At 44.1% G+C, this 27742-nt stretch overlaps 1 protein-coding gene across 2 annotated transcripts in view; it reads left to right on the top strand.

The window, feature by feature from the left end:
* The first annotated feature begins 15567 nt into the window (after window positions 1–15567).
* The window catches only part of LOC123187727 (uncharacterized), a 21163-nt gene continuing 8988 nt past the window's right edge, over window positions 15568–27742 (top strand). The window contains exons 1-12 of one of the 2 annotated variants that reach the window (XM_044599651.1): window positions 15569–15783; window positions 15890–15951; window positions 16053–16132; window positions 16238–16381; window positions 16470–16552; window positions 16808–16859; window positions 17795–17887; window positions 19431–19499; window positions 19587–19688; window positions 19820–19888; window positions 20325–20381; window positions 21160–21573. In XM_044599651.1, the coding sequence (XP_044455586.1) occupies window positions 15707–15783; window positions 15890–15951; window positions 16053–16132; window positions 16238–16381; window positions 16470–16552; window positions 16808–16859; window positions 17795–17887; window positions 19431–19499; window positions 19587–19688; window positions 19820–19888; window positions 20325–20381; window positions 21160–21246 (975 nt within the window). In that variant the 5' untranslated portion in view covers window positions 15569–15706 and the 3' untranslated portion in view covers window positions 21247–21573. Of the gene's footprint in view, window positions 15784–15889; window positions 15952–16052; window positions 16133–16237; window positions 16382–16469; window positions 16553–16807; window positions 16860–17794; window positions 17888–19430; window positions 19500–19586; window positions 19689–19819; window positions 19889–20324; window positions 20382–21159; window positions 21574–27742 lie in introns of those variants that run through there. The other variant, XM_044599653.1, reaches the window with a different exon arrangement.

Here is a 27742-nt window from a genome sequence, read left to right as displayed (position 1 = left end):
TATTTGTTGGTTATGCTACAAACTCTCATGCTTACCGTGTCCTCAATAAGTCCAGGGGGCTTATTGACGAGACGTGTAACGTGGAGTTTGATGAGAATAATGGCTCCCAAGTGGAGCAAAGTGGCACTTGTGATGTAGGTGATGAAATTCCTCCTCAAGCCATAAGAAGAATGGGTGTTGGTTTTATCCTACCCATTGAGGAACCCCTTGTGGCCGAAGGAGAAGGACAATGCTCCACTCAAGTGGAGCCATCACCAACCCAAGGCCCACATGCTTCCGAAGAACAAAGTGAAGGCCCTCAACCTCAAGAACAAGACCAAGGGCAAGGTTAATCTCAAGATGGTGTTGAAACATCAAGTGATGCCCAAGGTCAAGTTCTCTCCTCCGAGCAAGTTCAAGATCAAGAGCTTCCTCGAGATCAAGAACAAGTTCAAGATGGCGCTCAAGATGATCACCTCGACTCACCCCGAGGAGGAATTGGAGCGGCGTGCCACCAAGATTGCTTCCAAGCTCTCCTCCAAGGGTCATCTCATGAAAAATGTGCTTGGAAGCATTCAAAAGGGGGTAAGCACTCGTAGAAAATTGGCAAACTATTGTGAACATCACGCATTTGTCTCTTGTGTTGAACCCCAAAAGGTATATGAGGCTCTCGAAGATCCGGATTGGCTTAATGCCATGCATGAAGAACTCAACAACTTCGAGTACAACAAGGTGTGGAGATTGGTGTCAAGGCCATTGGGGAACCACAATGTCATTGGAACCAAGTAGATATTTAAGAACAAGCAAGATGCTCATGGGACCATCATTCGCAACAAGGCAAAATTGGTGGCACAAGGCTACTCCCAAGTTGAGGGTATCGACTACGGTGAAACCGTTGCTCCCGTTGCTCGCCTTGAATCCATTCGTTTGTTGATTGCTTATGCTTCTCATCACAACTTTAAATTGCAATAAATGGATGTTAAAAGTGCTTTTCTTAATGGTCCTATTAATGAGTTGCTATACGTCAAGCAACCCCCCGGGTTTGAGTATCCCTACTTTCCCGATCATGTGTATCAACTCGATAAGGCACTCTATGGCCTTAAACAAGCCCCACGTGCGTGGTATGACCACCTTACCGAGTTGTTACAAGACCGTGGATTTGAAGTTGGGCTAATCGACCCCACTCTTTTTACTAAGAAGGTCAAAGGAGAGTTGTTTGTGTGCCAACTATATGTTGATGATATTATCTTTGGTTCCCCTAACAAAGCTTTCAATGAGGAATTTGTCGCTTTCATGACCTCTAAGTTCAAGATGTCTTTGATGGGGGAGTTGAAGTTCTTCCTTGGCTTCGAAGTCAAACAAAGAAGAGAAGGAACCTTCATCAACCAAGCCAAATATACTCAAGAGATTCAAGCTAAGTGATGTCAAGCCGGCTTCCACTCCCATGCCCACCAAGTGCCAACTTGACATTGATCCCAATGGTAAAGCGGTGGATCAAAAGGTATATCGCTCCATGATTGGCTCCTTGCTTTACCTTTGTGCATCTAGACCGGATATCATGTTGAGTGTGGGAATTTGTGCACGGTTTCAAGCCGCACCTAAGGAAAGCCACTTTGTGGCGGTCAAGTGAATCTTTCAATATTTGGCTCATACCCCAAACTTTGGCTTATGGTACCCAAGAGGAGCAAACTTCAAGCTTGTAGGATATTCGGACTCCGATTGGGCGGGAGACAAAGTGGATAGGAAGTCCACTTCCGGAGGGTGCCAATTTCTTGGTTGCTCTTTGGTGAGTTGGTCTTCCAAGAAACAAAGTTGTGTGTCTCTCTCGTCCACCGAAGCGGAGTATGTGGCTGCCGGTAGTGTTGTGCACAACTTCTTTGGATGAGGCAAACTCTAAAGGATTACGGTGTCATTTGTGACAAAGTTCATATTTGGTGTGACAATGAAAGTGCCATCAAGATTTCTCTCAACCCGGTCCAACACTTCAAGACAAAGCATATTGAGATTTGGTATCACTTCATCCAGGATCACATTAGGCGAGGGGAGATCGAGCTCAACTATGTCAACACTCATGATAACCTTGCAGATATCTTCACGAAGCCCTTGGATGAAGCAAGATTTCGCGAGTTAAGGCATGAGCTAAATATCATTGATTCGAGCAATGTTGCTTGAAACTTTCACACCCCACCATACTCAACTTGATGTCTAGTTTAGATGTAGGCATGGACATAGGGGGAGTGTTGTTCCCTCAATGAACCTTCCCTCCTCCCATTATGCATAAACTAATCAAACCCTTTCACTTTAGCCATTTTTTATGGTACTTGTGCTTCAAATATGAGTTTTGGTCATGGGCCCAAGGTTAAAATCTTTGCGGCGCCATACCTCCGGACTCAAACATAGGTGGCCTCGGCCACCGCCCTCTCTTGGAGAGGTGTGTGTTTCTCGTCCTCTTTGTGTTGGTTTTGCGTGTATGTTTGCTCTCGTTTTCTAGTTGGCTTCTTTTCTTGAGCTAAGCCATTTTGGCCAGTCTTTTGCGGATGAGCGGTACTACCGCTGGGTGCGCGGTACTACCGCTGATGATCGTCAAGCGGTACTACCGCCCACCCCAGCGGTACTATCGCTACAGGGCGGGCGATGGGGGTTATGTTGGAGCCGGGGGAGTTGCTTTTCTCCCCCATACCCATTCGCTCCACTCGCTCGTCTTCCTCGTCGCTCCAGCGATGTCTCGCCGCAGGAGGGCTTCGGTCGGCCGCCGTCTTCGTGCCGTCCCTCTCCAGTTCCTCCGGTGGAGTCGATCCCCACTACGTCCTCTTGCCACAGATGCCGGTATTGCCCCCGTTCCCATTCTCTCTTTGCCTAGATCTCACATCTAGTTGTTAGGGGCAATAGGCATTGCTTCTCTCGATTTTCGGCTAAGTCGAGGCTTGAGTAGGATGGAGATGGCATCTAGGCCTTTTGGGTTGATGTTTTGTAGGTTTATTTTTGAATTTGGCATCCTGGTAGTGCCAGATCTGTCCATGGTAGTAGGGAACCGACGTTCCCCGTCTAGAGCGGTACTACCGCTCATCTTGCACGGTACTACCGCTCGAGCGGTACTGCCGCGGTTGGGTCGCGGTACTACAGCTGGATGCCCAATTCCATCGTTTCCTACCACTTTTTGATCCATGTTGTCTTGTTTGGAGACTTATGCTCTTTCTTTTGTGTTGTTTCTTCTGCTCGTGTGTTTGGTTCCAGGTGATGAACATCCTGAGCAGCAAGTCCGTCGTGTCAACCCCGGACGTGCAATGTCCAAGCGCTACCGCACCTCTGAGACAACGGCGGCCTCATCAAGTGTTCCGCCTCAAATGAAGAAGATGAGTGTGTCCAAGCCCAAGCCAAGGGCCAAGTCTATGACAGAGATGTCTGCCAAGGAATTCTGGGAGAAGCGTCGGCGCAACCCCTATGAGGTCGATCAAGATCCTGCCTTGGTCAACCGCCCGTTCTGGAACCATTTTTAGTATGCCATCTACTTTGATGTGATCAAAGCCAAGAAGAATCTTTTTGTTGATGTTCGCTCCATCGATGTTGCCTTTATGGAGAAGGATCCTGACTACTTTGGGGAGGCTCTTCAGATGTGCTCTCAGTTGAACATCCTCAGGATCATGCAGTTCAACAAGGATTTTGATGCAGATTTGGTGGCTCAGTTTTATGCCACCGTCCATCTTGGAACAGATGAGGACAGGACTTTGACTTGGATGACAAATGGCAGGCTGCTTATTGTCAAGTGGAAGGCCTTCATGGAGCTTCTTGAAGTTGAGGATCAAGGTCTTGAGAACCCAGTTGGCTTTCGCCCTCATCGCAATGCAACTTCCACTCACAAGCAATCTCTCTGGCCATACTGTACCTTGAAGATTAACCCAGTGACTCAGAAGGAGACCTATGAGCTGCCAACATTTCTGGATATTCTCCATCGCAACTTCAGGGAGACCCTCTTCCCTCGCATTGGCAACTTGGATATGGTACACTCTTATCTTGTGGACATGCTTCTTTTCTGTCAACATGAGAAGGAAGAAAACACTGGAGACTCTTTGGATATCTCTCATGTCATGTGGTCTGAGTTGGTTTCCGCCATCTCTGAGCGCAAGTGCCCTATCTATGGACAACTTATCATGTTGCTCATTGAGAAGGCCTGGGAGCGTGTGTATCCTAAGGTGATACTGGAGACTAGGGATCTAGTTTCTCATGAGATCAAGCGTCTGAGGAAGAAGGATAAATGGGGCACTGCAGCTCCGAGTTCTGGTGTTCCGCCTGGAGCTGCTGACATGGAAACCGAGGTTGATGCTGATGATGACGATGACTATGAGCCATCTGGAGCAGAGCCCTCTTTGGGCAAAGAAGCTCAAGCGCAAGATGAAGAAACTCTTCTGCATGGAGTCTCACGATCAGTACATGACTCATGTGGCTGAGAAGCAGACCAGGAGTCGTCACAAGGAGCTCATGCGTGAGTTGGGTGCGACCGTTGCCAGCGGTTCTGAGGGCAAGATCACTGATGAGGAGGAGTGGATTCAGCAACACTGTCCATGGACCGATTCAGACACCGAGCAGTTTCCGACTGAGGATGGCAGTGCAGACGATCCCGCCAGGATGTGATGATTGAGCCCCTTAGTTTGCTATGACCTGGAGCCTTAGCAATGCTCTTTGCCTTTTTGGTGTCTCGATGCCAAAGGGGGAGAGAGCTTAGGGATTTGTCGTTGTCGAGTTGCGAGTGTGTGTTTGTGTGGCGTGTTTGCCTTGCCTGTCTTTCTCGCAAACTCTTTTCTCATGTTGAACCTTGCTTGCGTTGGTTTGGTTGTGCTCGTGAGACTTATCTATCATATGTTGTAAGACATATGCACTCTATCGCATCTTATTGAGCTTATGTTATCTTGTCCTAGTTATGTTATGCTCATATTTACTATCTTGCTTAGTGTTAGCCTTATTGTTGCAAGATATGCATTGTCTATAAAATATAAGGGGAGTGTTGATCCTAGTATGTGCGCCATGCAGTCCAAAGCACTTTTCTAGATAGCACACTATTGGGGAACATAGTAATTTCAAAAAATTTCCTACGCACACGCAAGATCATGGTGATGCATAGCAACGAGAGGGGAGAGTGTTGTCCACGTACCCTTGTAGACCGAAAGAGGAAGCGTTAGCACAACGAGGTCGATGTAGTCGTACGTCTTCACGATCCGACCGATCAAGTACTGAACATATGGCACCTCTGAGTTCAGCACATGTTCAGCCCGATGACGTCCCTCGAACTCTTATCCAGCCGAGTGTTGAGGGAGAGTTTCGTCAGCACGACGGCGTGGTGACGATGTTGATGTTCTACCGACGCAGGGCTTCGCCTAAGCACCGCTATAGTATTATCGAGGTGGACTATGGTGGAGGGGGGCACCGCACACGGCTAAGAGATCAATCATCAATTGTTGTGTCTCTAGGGTGCCCCCCTGCCCCCGTATATAAAGGAGCAAGGGGGGTGTGGCCGGCCAAGGGAGAGGGCGCGCCAGGAGGAGTCCTACTCCCACTGGGAGTAGGACTCCCCCCCTTTCCTAGTTGGATTAGGACTTGAGGGGGATGGAGTGGAGGAGAAGGAAGGAAGGGGGGGCGCCGCCCCCCTCTCCTTGTCCTATTCGGACTAGGGGGGAGGGGCGCGCGGCCAGCCCTTGCCTCCTCTCCTCTCTTCTACCTAGGCCCACTAAGGCCCATTTGATTCCCGGGGGGTTCCAGTAACCTCCCGGTACTCCAGTAAAATCCTGATTTTACCTGGAACACTTCCGATATCCAAACATAGGCTTCCAATATATCAATCTTCATGTCTCGACCATTTTGAGACTCCTCGTCATGTTCATGATCACATCCGGGACTCTGAACAACCTTCGGTACATCAAAACATATAAACTCATAATATAAATGTCATCGTAACATTAAGCGTGCGGACCCTACGGGTTCGATAACTATGTAGACATGACCGAGACACATCTCCGGTCAATAACCAATAGCGGAACCTGGATGCTCATATTGGATCCTACATATTCTATGAAGATCTTTATCGGTCAGACCGCATAACAACATACGTTGTTCCCTTTGTCATCGGTATGTTGCTTGCCCGAGATTCGATCGTCGGTATCTCAATATCTAGTTCAATATCGTTACCGACAAGTCTCTTTACTTGTTCCGTAATACATCATCCCGCAACTAACTCATTAGTTGCAATGCTTGCAAGGCTTAAGTGATGTGTATTACCGAGAGGGCCCAGAGATACCTGTCCGACAATCAGAGTGACAAATCCTAATATCGAAATACGCCAACCCAACAAGTACCTTCGGAGACACCTGTAGAGCACCTTTATAATCACCCAGTTACGTTGTGACGTTTGGTAGCATACAAAGTGTTCCTCCGGTAAACGGGAGTTGCATAATCTCATAGTCATAGGAACATGTATAAGTCATGAAGAAAGCAATAGCAACATACTAAACGATCGTGTGCTAAGCTAACGGAATGGGTCATGTCAATCACATCATTCTCCTAATGACGTGATCCCGTTAATCAAATGACAACCCATGTCAATGGCTAGGAAACTTAACCATCTTTGATCAACGAGCTAGTAAAGTAGAGGCATACTAGTGACACTCTGTTTGTCTATGTATTCACACATGTATTATGTTTCCGGTTAATACAATTCTAGCATGAATAATAAACATTTATCATGATATAAGGAAATAAATAATAACTTTATTATTGCCTCTAGGGCATATTTTCTTCAGTCTCCCACTTGCAGTAGAGTCAATAATCTAGATTACACAGTAATGATTCTAACACCCATGGAGCCTTGGTGTTGATCATGTTTTGCTCGTGGAAGAGGCTTAGTCAACGGGTCTGCAACATTCAGATCCGTATGTATCTTACAAATTTCTATGTCTCCCACCTGGACTAGATCCCAGATGGAATTGAAGCGTCTCTTGATATGCTTGGTTCTCTTGTGAAATCTGGATTGCTTGGCTAAGGCAATTGCTCCAGTATTTTCACAAAAGATTTTCATTGGACCCGATGCACTAGGTACGACACCTAGATCGGATATGAACTCCTTCATCCAGACTCCTTCATTTGCTGCTTCCGAAGCAGCTATGTACTCTGCTTCACATGTAGAGCTCGCCACGACGCTTTGTTTAGAACTGCACCAACTAACAGCTCCACCGTTCAATGTAAACACGTATCCGGTTTGCGATTTAGAATCGTCCGGATCAGTGTCAAAGCTTGCATCAACATAACCATTTACAATGAGTTCTTTGTCACCTCCATAAACAAGAAACATATCCTTAGTCCTTTTTAGGTACTTCAGGATGTTCTTGACCGCTGTCTAGTGATCCACTCCTGGATTACTTTGGTACCTCCCTGCTAGACTTATAGCAAGGCACACATCAGGTCTAGTACACAACATTGCATACATGATAGAGCCTATGGCTGAAGCATAGGGAACATCTTTCATTTTCTCTCTATCTTCTGCAGTGGTCGGGCATTGAGTCTTACTCAACTTCACACCTTGTAACACAGACAAGAACCCTTTCTTTGCTTGATCCATTTTGAACTTCTTCAAAACTTTGTCAAGGTATGTGCTTTGTGAAAGTCCAATTAAGCGTTTTGATCTATCTCTATAGATCTTAATGCCCAATATATAAGCAGCTTCACCGAGGTCTTTCATTGAAAAACTCTTATTAAAGATCCAGAAATTCTATATCATTTCCAATCAGCAATATGTCATCCATGTATAATATGAAAAATGCTACAGAGCTCCCACTCACTTTCTTGTAAATACAGGCTTCTCCAAAAGTCTGTATAAAACCAAATGCTTTGATCACACTATCAAAGCGTTTATTCCAACTCCGAGAGGCTTGCACCAGTCCATAAATGGATCGCTGGAGCTTGCACACTTTGTTAGCTTCCTTTGGATCGACAAAACCTTCCGGTTGCATCATATACAACTCTTCTTCCAGAAATCCATTCAAGAATGCAGTTTTGACATCCATCTGCCATATTTCATAATCATAAAACGCGGCAGTTGCTAACATGATTCGGACAGACTTAAGCATCGCTACAGGTGAGAAGGTCTCATCGTAGTCAATCCCTTGAACTTGTCGAAAACCTTTCGCAACAAGTCGAGCTTTGTAGACAGTAACATTACTGCCAGCGTCAGTCTTCTTCTTGAAGATCCATTTATTCTCAATTGCTTGCCGATCAACGGGCAAGTCAACCAAAGCCCACACTTTGTTCTCATACATGGATCCCATCTCAGATTTCATGGCTTCAAGCCATTTTGCGGAATCTGGGCTCACCATCGCTTCTTCATAGTTCGTAGCTTCATCATGATCTAGTAGCATGACTTCCAGAACAGGATTACCGTACCACTCTGGTACGGATCTTACTCTGGTTGATCTACGAAGATCAATAACAACTTGATCTGACATTTCATGATCATCATCATTAACTTCCTCACTAGTTGGTGTAGGTGTCACAGAAACCGATTTTTGTGATGTACTACTTTCCAATAAGGGAGCAGGTACACTTACCTCATCAAGTTCTACTTTCCTCCCACTCACTTCTTTCGAGAGAAACTCCTTCTCTAGAAAGGATCCATTCTTGGCAACAAATGTCTTGCCTTCGGATCTGTGATAGAAGGTGTACCCAACAGTCTCCTTTGGGTATCATATGAAGACACATTTCTCCAATTTGGGTTCGAGATTATCAGGTTGAAGCTTTTTCACATAAGCATCGCAGCCCCAAACTTTCAGAAATGACAACTTTGGTTTCTTGCCAAACCATAGTTCATAAGGCGTCGTCTCGATGGATTTCGATGGTGCCCTATTTAACGTGAATGCGGCCGTCTCTAAAGCATAACCCCAAAACAATAGCGGTAAATCTGTAAGAGACATCATAGATCGCACCATATCTAGTAAAGTACGATTACAACGTTCGGACACACCATTACACTGTGCTGTTCCGGGTGGCGTGAGTTGCGAAACTATTCCGCATTGTTTCAAATATAGACCAAACTCGTAACTCAAATATTCTCCTCCACGATCAGATCATAGAAACTTTATTTTCTTGTTACGATGATTTTCAACTTCACTCTGAAATTCTTTGAACTTTTCAAATGTTTCAAACTTATGCTTCATCAAGTAGATATACCCATCTCTGCTTAAATCATCTGTGAAGGTGAGAAAATAACGATATCCGCCACGAGCCTCAACATTCATCAGACCACATACATCTGTATGTATGATTTCCAACAAATCTGTTGCTCTCTCCATAGTACCGGAGAACGGCGTTTTAGTCATCTTGCCCATGAGGCACGGTTCGCAAGTACCAAGTGATTCATAATCAAGTGGTTCCAAAAGTCCATCAGTATGGAGTTTCTTCATGCGCTTTATACCGATATGACCTAAACGGCAGTGCCACAAATAAGTTGCACTATCATTATCAACTCTGCATCTTTTGGCTTCAACATTATGAATATGTGTATCACTACTATCGAGATTCATCAAAAATAGACCACTCTTCAAGGGTGCATGACCATAAAAGATATTACTCATATAAATAGAACAACCATTATTCTCTGATTTAAATGAATAACCGTCTCGCATCAAACAAGATCCAGATATAATGTTCATGCTCAACGCTGGCACCAAATAACAATTATTTAGGTCTAATACTAATCCCAAAGGTAGATGTAGAGGTAGCGTGCCGACCGCGATCACATCGACTTTGGAACCGTTTCCCACGCGCATCGTCACCTTGTCCTTTGCCAGTGTTTGCTTAATCTGTAGTCCCTGTTTCGAGTTGCAAATATTAGCAACAGAACCAATATCAAATACCCAGGTGCTACTGCGAGCTCTAGTAAGGTACACATCAATAACATGTATATCACATATACCTTTGTTCACCTTGACATCCTTCTTATCCGCCAAATACTTGGGGCAGTTCCGCTTCCAGTGACCAGTCTGCCTGCAGTAGAAGCACTCAGTTTCAGGCTTAGGTCCAGACTTGGGTTTCTTCTCCTGAGCAGCAACTTGCTTGCTGTTCTTCTCGAAGTTCCCCTTCTTCTTCCCTTTGCCCTTTTTCTTGAAACTAGTGGTCTTGTTGACCATCAACACTTGATGCTCCTTTTTGATTTCTACCTCCGCAGCCTTTAGCATTGCGAAGAGCTCGGGAATTGTCTTATCCATCCCTTGCATATTATAGTTCATTACGAAGCTCTTGTAGCTAGGTGGAAGTGATTGGAGAATTCTATCAATGACGCTATCATCCGGAAGATTAACTCCCAGTTGAATCAAGTGATTACAATACCCGGACATCTTGAGTATATGCTCACTGACAGAACCATTCTCCTCCATCTTGCAGCTATAGAACTTATTGGAGACTTCATATCTCTCAATCCGGGCATTCTTCTGGAATATTAACTTCAACTCCTGGAACATCTCATATGCTCCATGACGTTCAAAACATCGTGGAAGTCCCGGTTCTAAGCCGTAAAGCATGGCACGTTGAACTATCGAGTAGTCATCAGCTTTGCTCTGCCAGATGTTCTTAGCATCGTCAGTTGCATCAGCAGCAGGCCTGGCACCTAGCGGTGCTTCCAAGACATAATTCTTCTATGCAGCAATGAGGATAATCCTCAAGTTACAGACCCAGTCCGTGTAATTGCTACCATCATCTTTCAACTTTGCTTTCTCAAGGAACGCATTAAAATTCAACGGAACAACAACACGGGCCATCTATCTACAATCAAACATAGACAAGCAAGATACTATCAGGTACTAAGTTCATGATAAATTTAAGTTCAATTAATCATATTACTTAAGAACTCCCACTTAGAAAGACATCCCTCTAATCCTCTAAGTGATTAGGTGATCCAAATCAACTAAACCATAACCGATCATCACGTGAAATGGAGTAGATTTCAATGGTGAACACCACTATGTTGATCATATCTACTATATGATTCACGTTCGACCTTTTGGTCTCAGTGTTTCGAGGCCATATCTGCATATGCTAGGCTCGTCAAGTTTAACCTGAGTATTCTGCGTGTGCAAAACTGGCTTGCACCCGTTGTAGATGGACGTAGAGCTTATCACACCCGATCATCACGTGGTGTTTGGGCACGACGAACTTTGGCAACGGTGCATACTCAGGGAGAACACTTTTATCTTGAAATTTAGTGAGAGATCATCTTATAATGCTACCGTCAATCAAAGCAAGATAAGATGCATAAAAGATAAACATCACATGCAATCAATATAAGTGATATGATATGGCCATCATCATCTTGTGCTTGTGATCTCCATCTCCGAAGCACCATCATGATCACCATCGTCACCGGCGTGACACCTTGATCTCCATCGTAGCATCGTTGTCGTCTCGCCAATCTTATGCTTCCACGACTATCGCTACCGCTTAGTGATAAAGTAAATCATTACAGGGCGATTGCATTGCATACAATAAAAGCGACAACCATATGGCTCCTGCCAGTTGCCGATAACTCGGTTACAAAACATGATCATCTCATACAATAAAATTTAGCATCATGTCTTGACCATATCACATCACAACATGCCCTGCAAAAACAAGTTAGACGTCCTCTGCTTTGTTGTTGCAAGTTTTACATGGCTGCTACGGGCTTAGCAAGAATCGTTCTTACCTACGCATCAAAACCACAACGATATTTTGTCAAGTTGGTGTTGTTTTAACCTTCGCAAGGACCGGGCGTAGCCACACTCGGTTCAACTAAAGTTGGAGAAACTGACACCCGCCAGCCACCTATGTGCAAAGCACGTCGGTAGAACCAGTCTCGCGTAAGCGTACGCGTAATGTCGGTACGGGCCGCTTCATCCAACAATACTGCTGAACCAAAGTACGACATGCTGGTAAGCAGTATGACTTATATCGCCCACAACTCACTTGTGTTCTACTCGTGCATATAACATCAACGCATAAAACCAGGCTCAGATACCACTGTTGGGGAACGTAGTAATTTCAAAAAAAATCCTACGCACACGCAAGATCATGGTGATGCATAGCAACGAGAGGGGAGAGTGTTGTCCACGTATCCTCGTAGACCGAAAGCGGAAGCGTTAGCACAACGCGGTCGATGTAGTCGTACGTCTTCATGATCCGACCGATCAAGTACCGAACGTACGACACCTCCGAGTTCAGCACACATTCAGCCCGATGACGTCCCTCGAACTCCGATCCAGCCGAGTGTTGAGGGAGAGTTTCGTCAGCACGACGATGTGGTGATGATGTTGATGTTCTACCGACGCAGGGCTTCGCCTAAGCACCGCTACAGTATTATCGAGGTGGACTACGGTGGAGGGGGGCACCGCACACGGCTAAGAGGTCAATGATCAATTGTTGTGTCTCTAGGATGCCCCCTACCCCCGTATATAAAGGAGCAAGGGGGGTGTGGCCGGCCAAGGGAGAGGGCGCGCCAGGAGGAGTCCTACTCCCACTGGGCGTAGGACTCCCCCCTTTCCTAGTTGGATTAGGACTTGAGGGGGAAGGAGTGGAGGAGAAGGAAGGAAGGGGGGCGCCGCCCCCTCTCCTTGTCCTATTCGGACTAGGGGGGAGGGGCGCGCGGCCAGCCCTTGCCTCCTCTCCTCTCTTCTACCTAGGCCCACTAAGGCCCATTTGATTCCCGGGGGGGTTCCGGTAACCTCCCGGTACTCCGGTAAAATCCCGATTTTACCTGGAACACTTCCGATAGCCAAACATAGGCTTCCGATATATCAATCTTCATGTCTCGACCATTTCGAGACTCCTCGTCATGTCCGTGATCACATCCGGGACTCCGAACAACCTTTGGTACATCAAAACATATAAACTCATAATATAATTGTCATCGTAACGTTAAGCGTGCGGACCCTATGGGTTTGAGAACTATGTAGACATGACCGAGACACGTCTCCGGTCAATAACCAATAGCGGAACCTGGATGCTCATATTGGCTCCTACATATTCTACGAAGATCTTTATCGGTCAGACCGCATAACAACATACGTTGTTCCCTTTGTCATCGGTATGTTACTTGCCCGAGATTCGATCGTCGGTATCTCAATATCTAGTTCAATGTCGTTACCGACAAGTCTCTTTACTCGTTCCATAATACATCATTCTACAACTAACTCATTAGTTGCAATGCTTGCAAGGCTTAAGTGACGTGTATTACGGAGAGGGCCCAGAGATACCTCTTCGACAATCGGAGTGACAAATCCTAATCTCGAAATACGCCAACCCAACAAGTACCTTCGGAGACACCTATAGAGCACCTTTATAATCACCCAGTTACGTTGTGACATTTGGTAGCATACAAAGTGTTCCTTCGGTAAAAGGGAGTTGCATAATCTCATAGTCATAGGAACATGTATAAGTCATGAAGAAAGCAATAGCAACATACTAAACGATCGTGTGCTAAGCTAACGGAATGGGTCATGTCAATCACATCATTCTCCTAATGATGTGACCCCATTAATCAAATGACAACCCATGTCAATGGCTAGGAAACTTAACTATCTTTGATCAACGAGCTAGTCAAGTAGAGGCATACTAGTGACACTCTGTTTGTCTATGTATTCACACATGTATTATGTTTTCGGTTAATACAATTCTAGCATGCATAATAAACATTTATCATGATATAAGGAAATAAATAATAACTTTATTATTGCCTCTAGGGCATATTTCCTTCACACACATCTAGGGGGAGCCCGTCTATATTTTAGAGATGTGGGGTTTGCTTATGTCCTATATTTTCCCCTTTGTGCAAATCTTGTATTGCCATCAATCCACCAAAAAGGGGGAGATTGTAAGGGCATATTTATCCCTAAGGTGTTTTGATGATTGATGACAATGCTTTTGCGGACTAATCGTGTGCCTTGAGTATTTCAGACGTTTCATCACTAACCACAAGATGGGTTATTTTTGTCCCCCTCAAAGACTATTGAAGACGGCGTTTGTCTATGTTTCTTTTTCGTGGATTTGAGTCGTAGGAAATCCGTACTATTAAGAGGGGGTCCACTTTGGTAAGGCTAAGGTGGAATCAACACGTACACATCCTTTTCACACCCTCTGAGCCTTCCCGCTTCAATGGAGATTTCATTCCCTTTTTTATGAGTATGATTTGGTCCCAGCGGTAGTACCGCCTGTGGGTCCTCAGCTGTAGTACCGCTGCGGTACCGGGCTCCTACCACGTCGACTCGAGGGGGTCGCCTATCGTGTCGGATTGTGCAGCACTATGAAGCGGTAGTAGAAGCGGTAGTACCGCCCTACCACTGCGACAGTACCACACTGGGTCTGTCTCCTACTCATACGCTAGCCCTCCCAGACTGCACGGCAGTACTGCAAGGGAGAGCGGTAGTACCGCTGGCCCCAGCGGTACTACCGCTGCCCCCTGTGGTAGTACCGCCCTCTGCGGGCTATTTTGGGGGGCAACGGTTGGATTGTCCCCCCCCCCTTTAAAAGGGGGTCTTCTTCTCCAAAGTTGACTCACCTCTTCCCCCAAAGCTCAATTATTGCTCCAAGCTCCATTTTCGCCCGATCTCTCTCCCTAGACAATCAAACTTGTTGATTTGCTCGGGATTGGTTGAGAAGGCCCCGATCTACACTTCCACCAAGAGAATTTTGATTCCCCCACTAATCCCTAATGGATCTTGTTACTCTTGGGTGTTTGAGCATCCTAGACGGTTGAGGTCATCACGGAGCCATAGTCCATTGTGGTGAAGCTTCGTGGTGTCGCTGGGAGCCTTCAATTAAGTTGTGAAGATTGCCCTAACCTTGTTTGTAAAGATTCGGTCGCCGCCTCCAAGGGCACCAATAGTGGAATCACGGCATCTCGCATTGTGTGAGGGCGTGAGGAGAATATGGTGGCCCTAGTGGCTTCTTGGGGAGCATTGTGCCTCCACACTGCTCAAACAGAGACGTACTTCCCCTCAAAGGGAAGGAACTTCGGTAACACATCCTCGTCTTCACTGACTCCACTCTTGGTTATTTCGTACCTTTACTTGTGCAAGCTTATATTGCGTTGCATCTTTTGCTTGCTTGTGTGCTTGTTGTTGTTGCATCATATATGTTGCTCACCTAGTTGCATATCTAGACAACCTAGTTTGATGCAAACTTTAAATTGATAAAGAAAAGGCTAAAAATTGTTAGTTGCCCCTATTCACCCTCCCTCTAGTCAACTATATCGATCCTTTCACTCGGCTTTAGCCATCGCTGGGTGGCCTACGGACCTGAATGTAATCTTTATTATTATGGTGTTCTTTGTACTACATTGTCACTTGATTAATACTAGTAGATCGAAAGTTTTTCCACAAAATAAAAACCCGTGAAGGAATCCGGTGATTCGAAATTCATGCGAGAGTACTTTAAATCCGGTGAACTAAAGAGGTTTTTATTTAAGCAATAAAGAAAAATCCCCTGCAGGAAAGAAGAAGATGCGAGTGTATACCAAGGGAAACAATTACTACTTGCATTCCAGCCGTTGATTTGGCAATGGAGGGACGAAATCAGTTGATCATATCAAGTGGTTCCGCCGTTCTGTCAGTTCATTCTCTCGCCCCTTCCTAAACCCTCGCCGCCCAGTTCCGTCCCGCTCCTCGCACCTTCCCACCCCCGTCGCCGGCGCCGGCGCCGTCGCGGAGAAGAAACTTCGCCGATGTCTCTGGCCCGCCTCGGCCAGTCGCTGGTCCGCCGCCTCCACCGGCCTCTCCACCTGCCTGCAGCGCCGCTGACGTAACCCCTCGCGTCCTCCCCCTCCATTCCCCGTCCGGTCTAGATCTCGCTCTCCGCAATGTGAATCCGATAATTCTTACCCCCTTCCTTCTCGCTCCCGTTGCAGAGACCACCATGCCGCCGTTTCCCGTTCTTTAGCTCTGATCCACGCGAATACATCTGCAAGAGGTGAGCGACTGATATGGCTGCCTGCTGTTTGTTTCCCCCATCTTCCAGCTCCTCCACGGGCTTCATTTCAGTGATTTTTTTTGTGTGCGTTTAATCTTTAGGGTTTTCAAGCTTAACATACAATGGCGGCGGCTTGATTGCTGGCAAGTTTGGAGGTCCGTCGCCTCTCCACGCTGTGCAGGTTTCTGTACTGAAGTTCATTTTTTTGGTGAATCCATAACGTCTTTTCCTACAAGGTCTGATACTTGATTTGGGTTACAAATTCGCGTTGGTTGCATTTCTGCAGGTTCTGGAGCTTGTAGTTCACCTAAATCATGCAAGACAAATGTCTTCAGGAGCTGTGGCACCGGCACCGGCAGGGCCAACGCCATCAGGAGCACCGGTGACGCCACCGTCAGTGTCCAAAGGCGTTTCTGTCCGTGCTAAAAAGGTGCAAGCACATTGATTTTCCATTTTGATTCTTTTAAAGTTGGACAAGTATTCTGTTAACTGTAGTGCCTCTGTATATGTATGTGCAGGTTGGTTTGAAAGTTTTCACGATGAGCCCTGGTTTTGTTTATGAGCCATACTGTGTCCGGGAACCTATCCCGTTTTGGAAAAGGTTAAATTCCAGTGCAGATATTGACTCTCTGTAATTCATTTCTCATAGATCATTATGTATATGGTAGTCAATGACCTCTCTGCTTGCTGTGAGGAGGTTTTTCTTCGCAAAACCGATCCATCTATTAGTTGTCCAGGACTGACCATTTAAAATTGATGCCTAAGGTTCAAACTCAGTTTAATTGACTGCCCCATAACAAACTGCCCAATGCATGATAAAATCTTCATCATCATAACTATTTTTTCTTTGACTTAGATTGTTTACACGAAGTGGCTGGACTAGAACAAAGGAGGATGTTATTCTGGAGGTACTAACTTTTTTGTCTTGGGAAACTGCTGTAATGAGAAATCGAGTTCCATTTTTAACTTGTTACTCCCTCCGTCCGAAAATACTTGTCATCAAAATGGATAAAAAGGGATGTATCTAAAACTAAAATACGTCTAGGTACATCCCCTTTTATTCATTTTGATGACAAGTATTTCGGGACGGAGGGAGCACAATATTTCACTATTTGTTATCTTGAGACTAATTTCGGTACTGTTACCCTACATGTTTAGAAATCTAAGATGTTACTTCTCATTGTTGGGAGCGCATTGGTTTTTGACTGCATTGACACCAATGCGCCAACATTGAGACAACCAAGTTCACTACTGCATGTTTAATTACCAGTCAGAATAATTCTTACATGAGAATAGAAAGACATGAGATAGTTACCATCACTCATGATATACTCTTGGATACAGGTGCATGCTACTGTGTTCTTTTCTATTTTAAAATTTCCATGTTACAATAATGATGTGTAATACTCCCTCCATTCCAAAATATAGTGCGCCCGCGCTTTCCGAGGTCCAACTTTGACCATAAATTTAACCAACGAGACCAACTGCGGCGGGAGAAAAAATTATATAATTGAAAACTTCTTTCGAATACGAATTCACTGATATAATTTTTGCTCCCGCCGCAATCGGTCTTGGTAGTTAAATTTACGGTCAAAGTTGAAGCACGGGGATAGAGGAAGCACTACATTGTGGAATGGAGGGAGTACTACATAGGAGGAAACCGGTTTGGCCTTTTACTGATGGATATGTTTCCTACTTTTGATCCTCACCAATAATCTCTTTCTAGTGTTTGCTTGCTCCCTGTGTTGATCTTAAGATATTTGACTTAATTAATGCAGTTTTTCTTTTGTGCTACCGTCTGTCGTGAATCATGTGTTGAGTAGTTGGGTTTTTTACTTGACAGATGAAGAATGCATATGCTGTGTCAAGGTTGAGGAAGAAAACCGGATATACCAAAAAACAATTCTACGATCAAGCGTTTAATATATACAAGGAGGTATGACACATTCATTACATGGAATTAAGTTGTACAAATTTTTAAGGAGTTAGGTTGCATTGCCATGGGTTTAAGGTTTTCATGATTGGTGATCTAATAAGGAGAAGATGAGATCATGAGAGTTGTTACTAGCAAAATATTGGTGATCTAATAAGTAAAATCGCACTGCAGAATCCTTACCAGAGAAAATCATTTCTAAGGGGACTACCAAGTATTGTTGCATTTGAATGCTCTGTATAAACATCTGTCTGCAATCCCATTTCACCTACATAGATCCATATCAATATATGCTAGATTTGGTATGAACAATTGTGCTTGGGAACCAACTGTCGAAATTACTGATCTGTAGGCTTTATGGTTATGGGTCTTTGTTCCTAATGCTAGTTGCCAAACACTTCAAATACACTGTACTATTTATCTTTACTTTAAATGGGAGTTAGTGGTGAGTGCCTGGTGGTGTCACACCCCTCCTTTCCTCACATCCTGCATCCACGAATCTACAGTCCTCCTTCCAAATATTCAGCAGCGACATGTAGGCCCAATGTCCTCATGCTATACGACCTCATGACCATCTCATAGTTCTTTCCTTTATTTCCTCAACAAACTTAACATCTCATAGTTCTCTCTTAACAGACTCCTCCCATGTCAAATTCAGTCTACCCCGCCCTCTCTTGACATTCTCCGCACGCTTTAGCCGTCCGCTATGCACTGGAGCTTCTGGAGGCCTGCGCTGAATATGCCCAAACCATCTCAGACGATGTTGGACATCGATTGCATGTCCACCCAGTTTAATTCTTAGTTTGTCATGGACTACCTTCCAGTGACGTGATTTACTGAGATAAAAATATTTCTTCCTTCTATTTCCACCTAAGATTTCTTCTTTAATCAGTTATGTACGATTATTTCTTCTGGGTTTTGAAAGAATATGGTGTCCAGCCTTCTATACTCCCTCTGTTCCTTTATATAAGGTGTATTTATTTTTTGCTAAAATTTAATAATGTAAGGTATAATTCTTCTAATTCCCCAGAATTCAGCTTTTACCTTTCTACCACACCATACAGGCCAACCTCACCTAGAATAAAAATCACGTACAAGCCAATCTCATGTAAGAATCAGTTAGAAAACATATCTCTAGCCGTTATTTGGGAAAGAAGATCATGCGAGCCAACCTTCCAATCGTTAGTTAGGAAGAAAATCTGCGCGTCTAATCTTTACCGTGTGCATGGGCATGCAAGGGGAGCAGGAATTCTGCACACACGATCAAATTGCTGGATCCAGTCCACCTAATTGATTTACCTGCTGCTAACCACCGAATTAGCCAATGGCAATTTCGTCCTGAATTCTCTATATTTCCATGCTTTGGTCAGCTCGCCAAAAATAATACGTCTTAGTACCTTACATAAAGGGATGGAGGGAGTATTATTTAAAAGCCCTAATGCAAATTGAAGTTCTTACTGATATTTCTAGGCATGACGGGATTTGCATGACATGAATTAGTTCATGGAATAACCCTGTCTACATTGTTCCCTTTTCTTGGATCCAGGTTAACAAGCTTATGGCACAAGGAGACACATCATCTCTCCGGAAAGCTCTGACGGACAGGATGCATTCTGTAAGCTTTCACCTACTGAATTGATGTCAGATAATGTCTTGTGCGGGGCTTTGGTGTTCATTCTTTACTCTCTTCCTTTTCCTGAAGATTGTTAAAAATGAAATAAAGAGAAGAGAATCCAAGTGGAAATCTGTACACTTGGAATTGGTGGAGCCTGCTGTAAGCATAAAAACTTTGAGGGCTCGTATGGTAAGCTATCTGTTGTTTTTCTATCCTGTTAGCTCTAAAAGTCATCTTTTTCACACATTTACATCTGTATGATGTATTGTCACGATTGAACCAAGCCAGTTGGTAACTGGTCAACTCTTTTTATTTTGCAGATTGGTCTTGATAAGAATGACCTTGACAAAGCTTTCATACAGCTTACGCTTGAGTTCGTCACTAAGCAGGTTTCATTCTGTAAAGTTCAAGTTTTTTATGTGATGCAGTACAACTCAACTATATTTTGTTCCCTCCTTACTTTTAAATTGCTGACTGGATGTTGAACAAATTCATCTTTTTGGCTTTCTATCCATACCTATTATTTTTTCCAAAGGTTAGGTCAATCTTGTATGTCCATCATGTATTTAAGTTCTAGTCTATGTCTTCACAATGAACATATTCACCTCTTCTTTTGAGAACACACATGTCAGACGTGTATGTTTTGATATTTATGTCTTCTTTCTCTAAACTCCATCACTTGCTATGATGTTCACTTGTTCAGACTGTTGTAGTTGATACTAAGACCTTGTATTCTAGTCTAGCTACCATATTGTTACCAAGTATTTTCTTTCATGTTGAACTAGTATGCAGCACCCTTGACCATTTCAATTATATTTCCTGTAGAAGTTTGAAGCCTATAATTCAAAAGGAGAGGTTGTGTCAGGGGACAAGTCAAAGGAGGTAAATTAAATGTCACATTATTTCGAAATTTGGTGTAAAATATGTGATATTAAAAGCATAAGCATATGGCTTTGCCCTCAAATGGCTTGCACTTTATTTTTGAAACGTTAATAGTTCCTCGTGCAATTTGCCAGTTTTATCCACAATATGTCTGCACATGCTCTTTACATTGCTTTAGTGGTACATCTATCATTACCTTTATCTTCTGGCCACTAGTTGTCCACCGACCGCTTGCTGACATTAAGTGCACATGAGTCAAAGCAGGATCAACATTCCATATCGTTAGCATGCTGGAAGCCAGAATACAGATTGATGCTGAATGGAAACTACCGTATTTAGCCATGCACTACTCCCTCCGTTCCATAATTTGAACTAAAACCACGACAAGAATTATGGAACGGAGGGAGTAGCTAGTAATAGTTCATGATTTGGAAAATTACTGTATTTGGCCAAGTACCAGTCAATAACTAGTCCATGATTTTGTTGTCCGTCACAATTGTGATTGCTATGCGACCTTATTAGGCAAGTGTGCTTCCTGAAGTATCTAGTTTGATATAATAACCTGTAAATCGATGTCTTTATATTAAATAGCTGCTTACAGCCAGGTATTTGAACATTGGGGGGCATTACCTTTTCCTACATCCCACTGCTTTACCGATATCTGTAATATACCTTTATTGGGAGTACTAAGTAATACCTCTACGACAGTCGAACAGTTGGGCTTGCATGGCAAAACAATCTCCTGATGTATGTTTGGCATCTGCAAATCATTGTGTAGGTACTGGTGAAAGACATATGGGTGTTTGAAAGATCCCTTTTCCACCCTGGAGCATACTGGCGCGTGTGTGGGCGAATCACATTGTGATAATCTCTTGGTTCCTTCCTGAATGAGCTGAAGGATGGCTTTTGTTATGCACAGCAGTTTGAATAAATATTTTGCCCTGCCGCCCTTTTTTGCCTGTCTAACTGATTGTCTAACGAAGATCTACAGACATGCTTATGTAGACAGGTTTTTCTTTTGTTCCTCGGGGAATTGTCAGCTGAAGATACAAGTCTTGTCCCACATTAGTTAGCGAAGCAACTTGGGCATACTGCATTTGGTGGTTTTATTTACTGTTACCAGATTTGTCTCCATTGTGGTAATTTTGATAGAACATTGCCAATAACTTCAGAGAACATACAGTATTGGTAATTTTTGCTAGTAAATGTATTTTCTACTCCCTCCGTTCCTAAATACAAGTCATTTTAGAGATTCTAATATGACTACATACGAAGCAAAATAAGTGAATCTACACTATAAAATATGTCTATATTGATCCGTATGTAGTCCATATTCAAACCTCTAAAGACTTGTATTTAGGAACGGAGGGAGTACATAACAATGCAGGGACATGCATGGGGGACTATGATACAAAAACCTTATAGGTACAAATGAAATTTGATAAAAAAAACTATGTACTATTGGTGAACTTCTTTTATCTTGAAGTATCAATCACAGTACAACAAAACAAAAATGGTAGCTGCGCTTTCATGTACATGATGACTAATATACATGAGTTATGGTAATTTTGCTATATACAGGCCTGGTAACTTGCGTACAACAATGGTAATTGTGTATAGAACAAGATATTTGTAAATTATGCCTGGTAATTTGCCTCCCTGGTCATCCCTGGTAAAATCCCTGGTGAAATCCAACGCAACTGCCGTGGTAAATCCAGAAACAACTCCCCTGGAAAGTTAAAGCTGCATGCCTAGTACTACTCCCTTTGTACCTATAGACGAACCTTTTGTACCAGGATCATCACGAGACTCTGTTTCTGTGGTAGATGACTCAATAGGCAGGGCCTAGAACCTCTAAAGAGGGTGTGACCGATCACCAGATCACGATCAAGAAGAGTCAAAGTTGTCTTACTAGCGCGAGCAATCATCCAACTATGGTTGTTTCTCAACCGGTGGGTACATTTCTGTTGCACATTGTGAGTTCATATTTTCTTTTCTAAGAAACAAAAGTTCGAGCAGATGCCGTTCTAGCAGGTACAAGAACTCCCGTTCGGTAGGCGTCTGCTTTAGCAATGTCTTTGATCCTCGATCAACAATTTGAGGAAAACGAGACAGAAGCCTTTGGATGAAACCAATGAATCTTCCGATCCGAAAGACTAAGGGGCTAGGCGCTCACCTACTATCTACACATTTCCTCTTTGGCGTTGGCTCCACCAGTTTTGACTGCGAGTCGCTTTAGTTATCTCAAATCTTTGGCAGGAAGGGGCCAAGCCAAATAGTGCTCTTTAGAAGCGTAATCCGTGCTTGAAACTCCTTCGCTAGGATCCAAAAACCTATGCTTCCGCTCTTCCTCACCAGGCAATGCTTACTCTTCTCGATCAAGATTTTGGAGACTTTGAAGCTCAAGGACACGACAGCGCTTGAAACAAATGCTTTGTTTTGGCACCTTCGTCTTCCTTTCTAACATTAGTAAATTCGAGCTAATGGGACCAGTTTTTAATTGCCTAGAGGGTGGAGAAGTCACATCATCTGAGGTTTGTTGTGGGTTCAATTATGACCCCGGTCTAGAAGACGGAGTGGTTGCACGTGTAAGTACATCATGTTACATATCTATTTTAAGCTAAGCTAAATGCCTAAACTAAACAATTTTCTATTAAGCGCGGCATCCTCTCTTCGGGGCGAGCCCTATCGATGATTTCATTCTGTACAATGTGAAACCTGAAATACCAACGGTAGTTTCCAAGTGCCATCTCTATTCGACTCCCATGCTTATTCTTGAACGCTTGAAGGGGAAGTCCGGGCTGGGTCAGCTAAAGGCGGAGCCGGGCGGGATATGGTATTAGCTCTCTATGTGCTATTAGCTTAAGCTTATCACTCCAGCTTATTACCCTAGGCAGAGGGGGGTAGGGGAGCATCACTAGAGAGTCTCCGTACCCGGTACAAGATCCTGGCTTATATAAATTCATTCAAGGTTATGGCTGAACTGGTCTCACCGCTTCCTTCCTCAATGCTAGCGGGACCCTTGCTTTCCATTGCCTTTCGAAGGGGACCGACCATATGCATACTTCTTTTTGTACAACTTTGCTCTGTTGGAGCCTTTGCAATAAGAAAGTGGATTAGGAGAGAGAGCTCGCAGACGATGTTCCCTTCCTTCTATATATCCATATATCTATCGCCCCCGGGCACTCCAGAGCCAGTGTGACATTCTATCCGAAATGCATGCATCTCACATTAGGTAGCCATCCATGACCCCGTGTGTGTTTCCCAATTGCTCATCCAAACCATCATTTCTTTCTTCCATCCCGGAACGGAGATCTGACCCAAGGAAGGAATTGCCTTCTTTCTCATGCCAACCAGATGGATGCGGCCCAGAGCTGAGTGAATTCCCTCTGGGTGAGCGCTATGGAGATAGGCCAGGATCAATGAAAATAACCGAGATCGATCGGTATCCATCGCTCAGAGAGCTGCTTTCTCCCCGATATCTGTATCTGCTTTCGGACGGCCAAACAAGCAAGAAGAAGGAAACTTCCATTTCGCATAGCTGCTAAAGTAGTAGTTTTTGTCAAATCATACTTCTGACCAATAGTATCAGTGGCTTTATGCGTCCGCAACCTAGTTTTGTATCTGCATAGTGAAGGAAAGAAAGAAGCATGTTAAGGTGACTTGAGGGAAAGACTGATCCTGATAGACAAGAATGGTATGGTTGGATTGCCAGTGAATAAGCAGCAAGGCTAAAGCAGGGATTGGATTTACTTCTTCTATTGTCAGTAGCATCATTTGCCTTCCACCCTCTCAAGAACTTCCTGAAGCCCTGAGACACTTGTTGCCAATAGTCTGGAATGGAACATTTGCAACAGTTCTTGTAGGCCATTTCTGTAACAGCATATCTCTAAACCCTTCTTGCGGATGGTTCAAAACGAAACTTAGTGGCAGCCCCTATCTTCCCCATTTTCTAGAAGTAAAGGACAATGATCTGACCCAGCTTGCAAGAGGGATAGTAAAACTTAGGAAATAAATCCTCAGAAGTTGAAGAAACCAGAACTCTATCCAAAACTTCTCTCACTGGCCTGTCTTGTTTGTTAGTCCAGGCCACCAACCCTTCTCAGTTCCTGTAGTTCAGTTTCAGATATGAAAGCATTAAAAGCTTCCATCCTATTAATATGTATTCTGCCATTGTTTCATGAGCAAATCTGATCATGTCCCGCAAAGGTAGATCAACACTCTGCACAAAGTTAGTGAGCTCTGACAAAAACATAGCTCTTAAATTTGGTTGGACCATAAACATCCACCCAAGCACAATTATCACAAAGCCTCTATACTCAAACACCATGGAGAAATTGACCCTCCCCAATGAGGTCTGCATCCATGACATCCAGATTGACTCCAATAAGCATTCCACCTTTACTGCCACTGGCTGGCTTGCAAAACCACTTGAAAAGCTTTCTGCCACCAATTGCCATTAACTCTTTATCTGAGAACTGTTCTCTCTTAGTTTCTTGCACACAAACTATGTCCACCCACTCTATCACTTCAGAAGGTTGCCCCCTTCTACCTGGCCAGGCCCCTCACATTCAAGATTAGTGTCTTCATGGCGGTATCTATTTTTTGTTATGCCTCCTCTTAGCTCTGCTCGTAGTGTTCTTGTCACCAACTGGTATACAAGTACTGTGATTATCTAACTCTTCAACAATCTGAATATCCTCATTCTCTGAATCAGAGCTTAACTCGACACTGGAAGACTGCTCCTTCTCATGAGCAGCTAACTTCTTTTTCTGAGCAGCTTCATAAAGCAATGCTTGAGCAAGTTCTCTTGCTTTAATAGAATTTATAGACCTGTCAATTTCCTCCTGTGTACTGCCCAACACTAGACCACTATCTACAGCAGATTTTACTAGACTAGCAGAATCAATGGAATTGCAAATAGCATATCTGTTAGTGGAAGACATACCTGGTTCATCAAGATTCTTGCGTGAAGCCATCCTTTCTGCACGTTGCTGAATAGGCATGCCATCCTTCGGGATCCTATCCTAGCACTTGTCCTCGTTGCTTTAATTCTTGCGTTTGCACCTCATTGAACTTCTCTTGTTCTTTGGTCATTCCAGAAAAAACCTCCATACCTTAATAATAGGGGCTTGTGTATAAAGGAAAGCAGCAAACCGGTCAAAGGCGAAGCTGTTCTATCTCAACTCTCTGACTTGAAGGAAGATGTGGCGGATCTCAAGGCTGGCTCTATTCCAAGTACAAGTTTCGAGGTGAAATGCGTTGATGTGGCCAATCGATATACAGTATAGTTGAATGGTTCGACAAGTTCACATGCCGGAGCTACCTGTTCTCCGCGATTCAATTGGTTCTTCTGCCTTGCCTTCTTATCTATCGGTCCCAAGGTCAAAGAAATAGGTTCAGTGGTTCGACCTCCCAAAGGTTAAAGAAAGACATCGGTATTAAGACCACTCCCTCCGGATGATGATATGTCCCAACCATCTATAGCCCATGGTTCGTTACTCGGGAATTCGGAGAGGTCAGATGAGATAGATGGGTGTGTTCAAAATGGAATGATCCCCTTTTCTCATGTTTGCATTTTTGTTGTCCACAAACAAATAAAGAGTCCGAAAAGACGTACGCATAACAGACTCGGTACCTAGGTCAATGGGTTCAGTGGAGAATTGCGTTACTGTAATAGCGAAGGTATCTATGAAATGCAGTACCAAGGTCAATGAAATTGAAAGGCACCTCTGACAACAGAATCAAAAGGGATTTGGCGGCTATAGACGACTCAGAGGGGTTTTCATAAAGAGAAGCTTTCGCGCAGTACACCTATTTTTCTATAGAAGTGAATGGCCCCTTAGTTGGCTAGTCTGATCAATCGGCAGGCTCAGCCTCTACGTCGTATTCTAATATAGAAAGAAAAGAACCGAACTCCTGGAGGGTGAAAGAAGAATCTCAAGTTGATACTCTGCCAAGGGATCTGTCCACAACTGGTACTTCACATGCCTTAGAAGTAGATTTGAATGAGAATGAATGAAATGAGCAAATGTTACTAGGAAGGTGAACTCGCTATCAAACTACTGCCTGCGCTAGGGGAAGCGCGAAAGAAAAACCTGTTTCAAGCAAGATCTGATACCCTTGAAGGACTCCCAGGAATGAGAGAGCAAGTAACAGCCAATAATCTGGTTTGCAAACCTATCTTTGCCCTCCTCGACTGCGGGAGCCCTCCATCGTTGCAGTACAATAGACGTTAATTTCAAGCGTAGCTTACTGGACATACGGTCAAGAACTTCTTGCAGCCTTCGAAAGAAGACTTTAGACATGACGCCAACACCTACGATAGGAATGCCGAATAGTATATTGTCTGCGTAGCGAGCGAAATAGACGTACTTGGTAGAATCCCCATTCTCCTCTTGGGCCATAGCATCGAATTGCAAGTCGAGTTGATGCAGGAATGATTGAATCAAAACAGGCGAGATCGGTGATCCTTGTGGAAGGTCGACTTCACTGTTTGAGTAGTCATTCCCTTTCTTAGAAAGTCTCGGTGTCTTGAGAAAGCAATTGATGAGGTCAATGAGAGGAGCGTTATCTGTACCTAAGAGCTTAGACAAATGTTCAAGTAGTAACCGATGGTCTATGCTATCGAAACACTTGACCACGTCCACCTGAACCATAGAATCCATAGACGGCCATTGAGTTAATGCACGGAAGAAGGGCCGAGAACCTTGCAGAAGCCCTGCGCAGATGGGGAAATTCGTGGATCTAATGAGTCATTGAGTAGCTCTGCCAACGCGGTTAGTATAAGTCGATCGGTTGCCGCCGGTTGAGTGATAGGCCTACCTAAATGCTCCCGGCCTTTTCTTTGGTCTAAAGGACCTAAACTACTCACTTGCCAAACTGCCTATTCATATGCCCTTTCCTAAACCACTTTGCTAGTTCTATACACCTGCCAGGATGCTTCTATTGCTTGTTACGTATTTGATACTGCTCACTATAATGGAATAGCTTTGTACTCAGTACATGATTGCTTTATAGCACCTGTAGCTTATGCAAACAAATTCCCTCAGAGTGGCAGCTTTTCAATGTCTAGCTAATCCACTGCATCTTATAAATTGTATAGTTATTCAGAACCTCTTCCTTCGAGCTCCTATGGAAGACCTTGGCCGCACGCGCCTTAGGCGATTTCTATTTTCTTTAGTTTAGAATTAGTCTTTAATTTAGGCCGCAGGTTTCTACAAATTAGGTTAGGCCAAGATATTTGAACTTGTGCAAACCAACCAGTTCTCCCATTTTTTCCCTGTGGATCGACACCCGAAGTACTACACGATAGGTCATGCTTTGCCTTTTGCAGATGCTAGTACAGTCCTATTTCAATC

Source organism: Triticum aestivum, chromosome 2A (genome assembly GCF_018294505.1).
Source record: "Triticum aestivum cultivar Chinese Spring chromosome 2A, IWGSC CS RefSeq v2.1, whole genome shotgun sequence".
Classification (NCBI taxonomy): domain Eukaryota; kingdom Viridiplantae; phylum Streptophyta; class Magnoliopsida; order Poales; family Poaceae; genus Triticum; species Triticum aestivum.
This window is presented reverse-complemented; position numbering and strand designations above follow the sequence as displayed.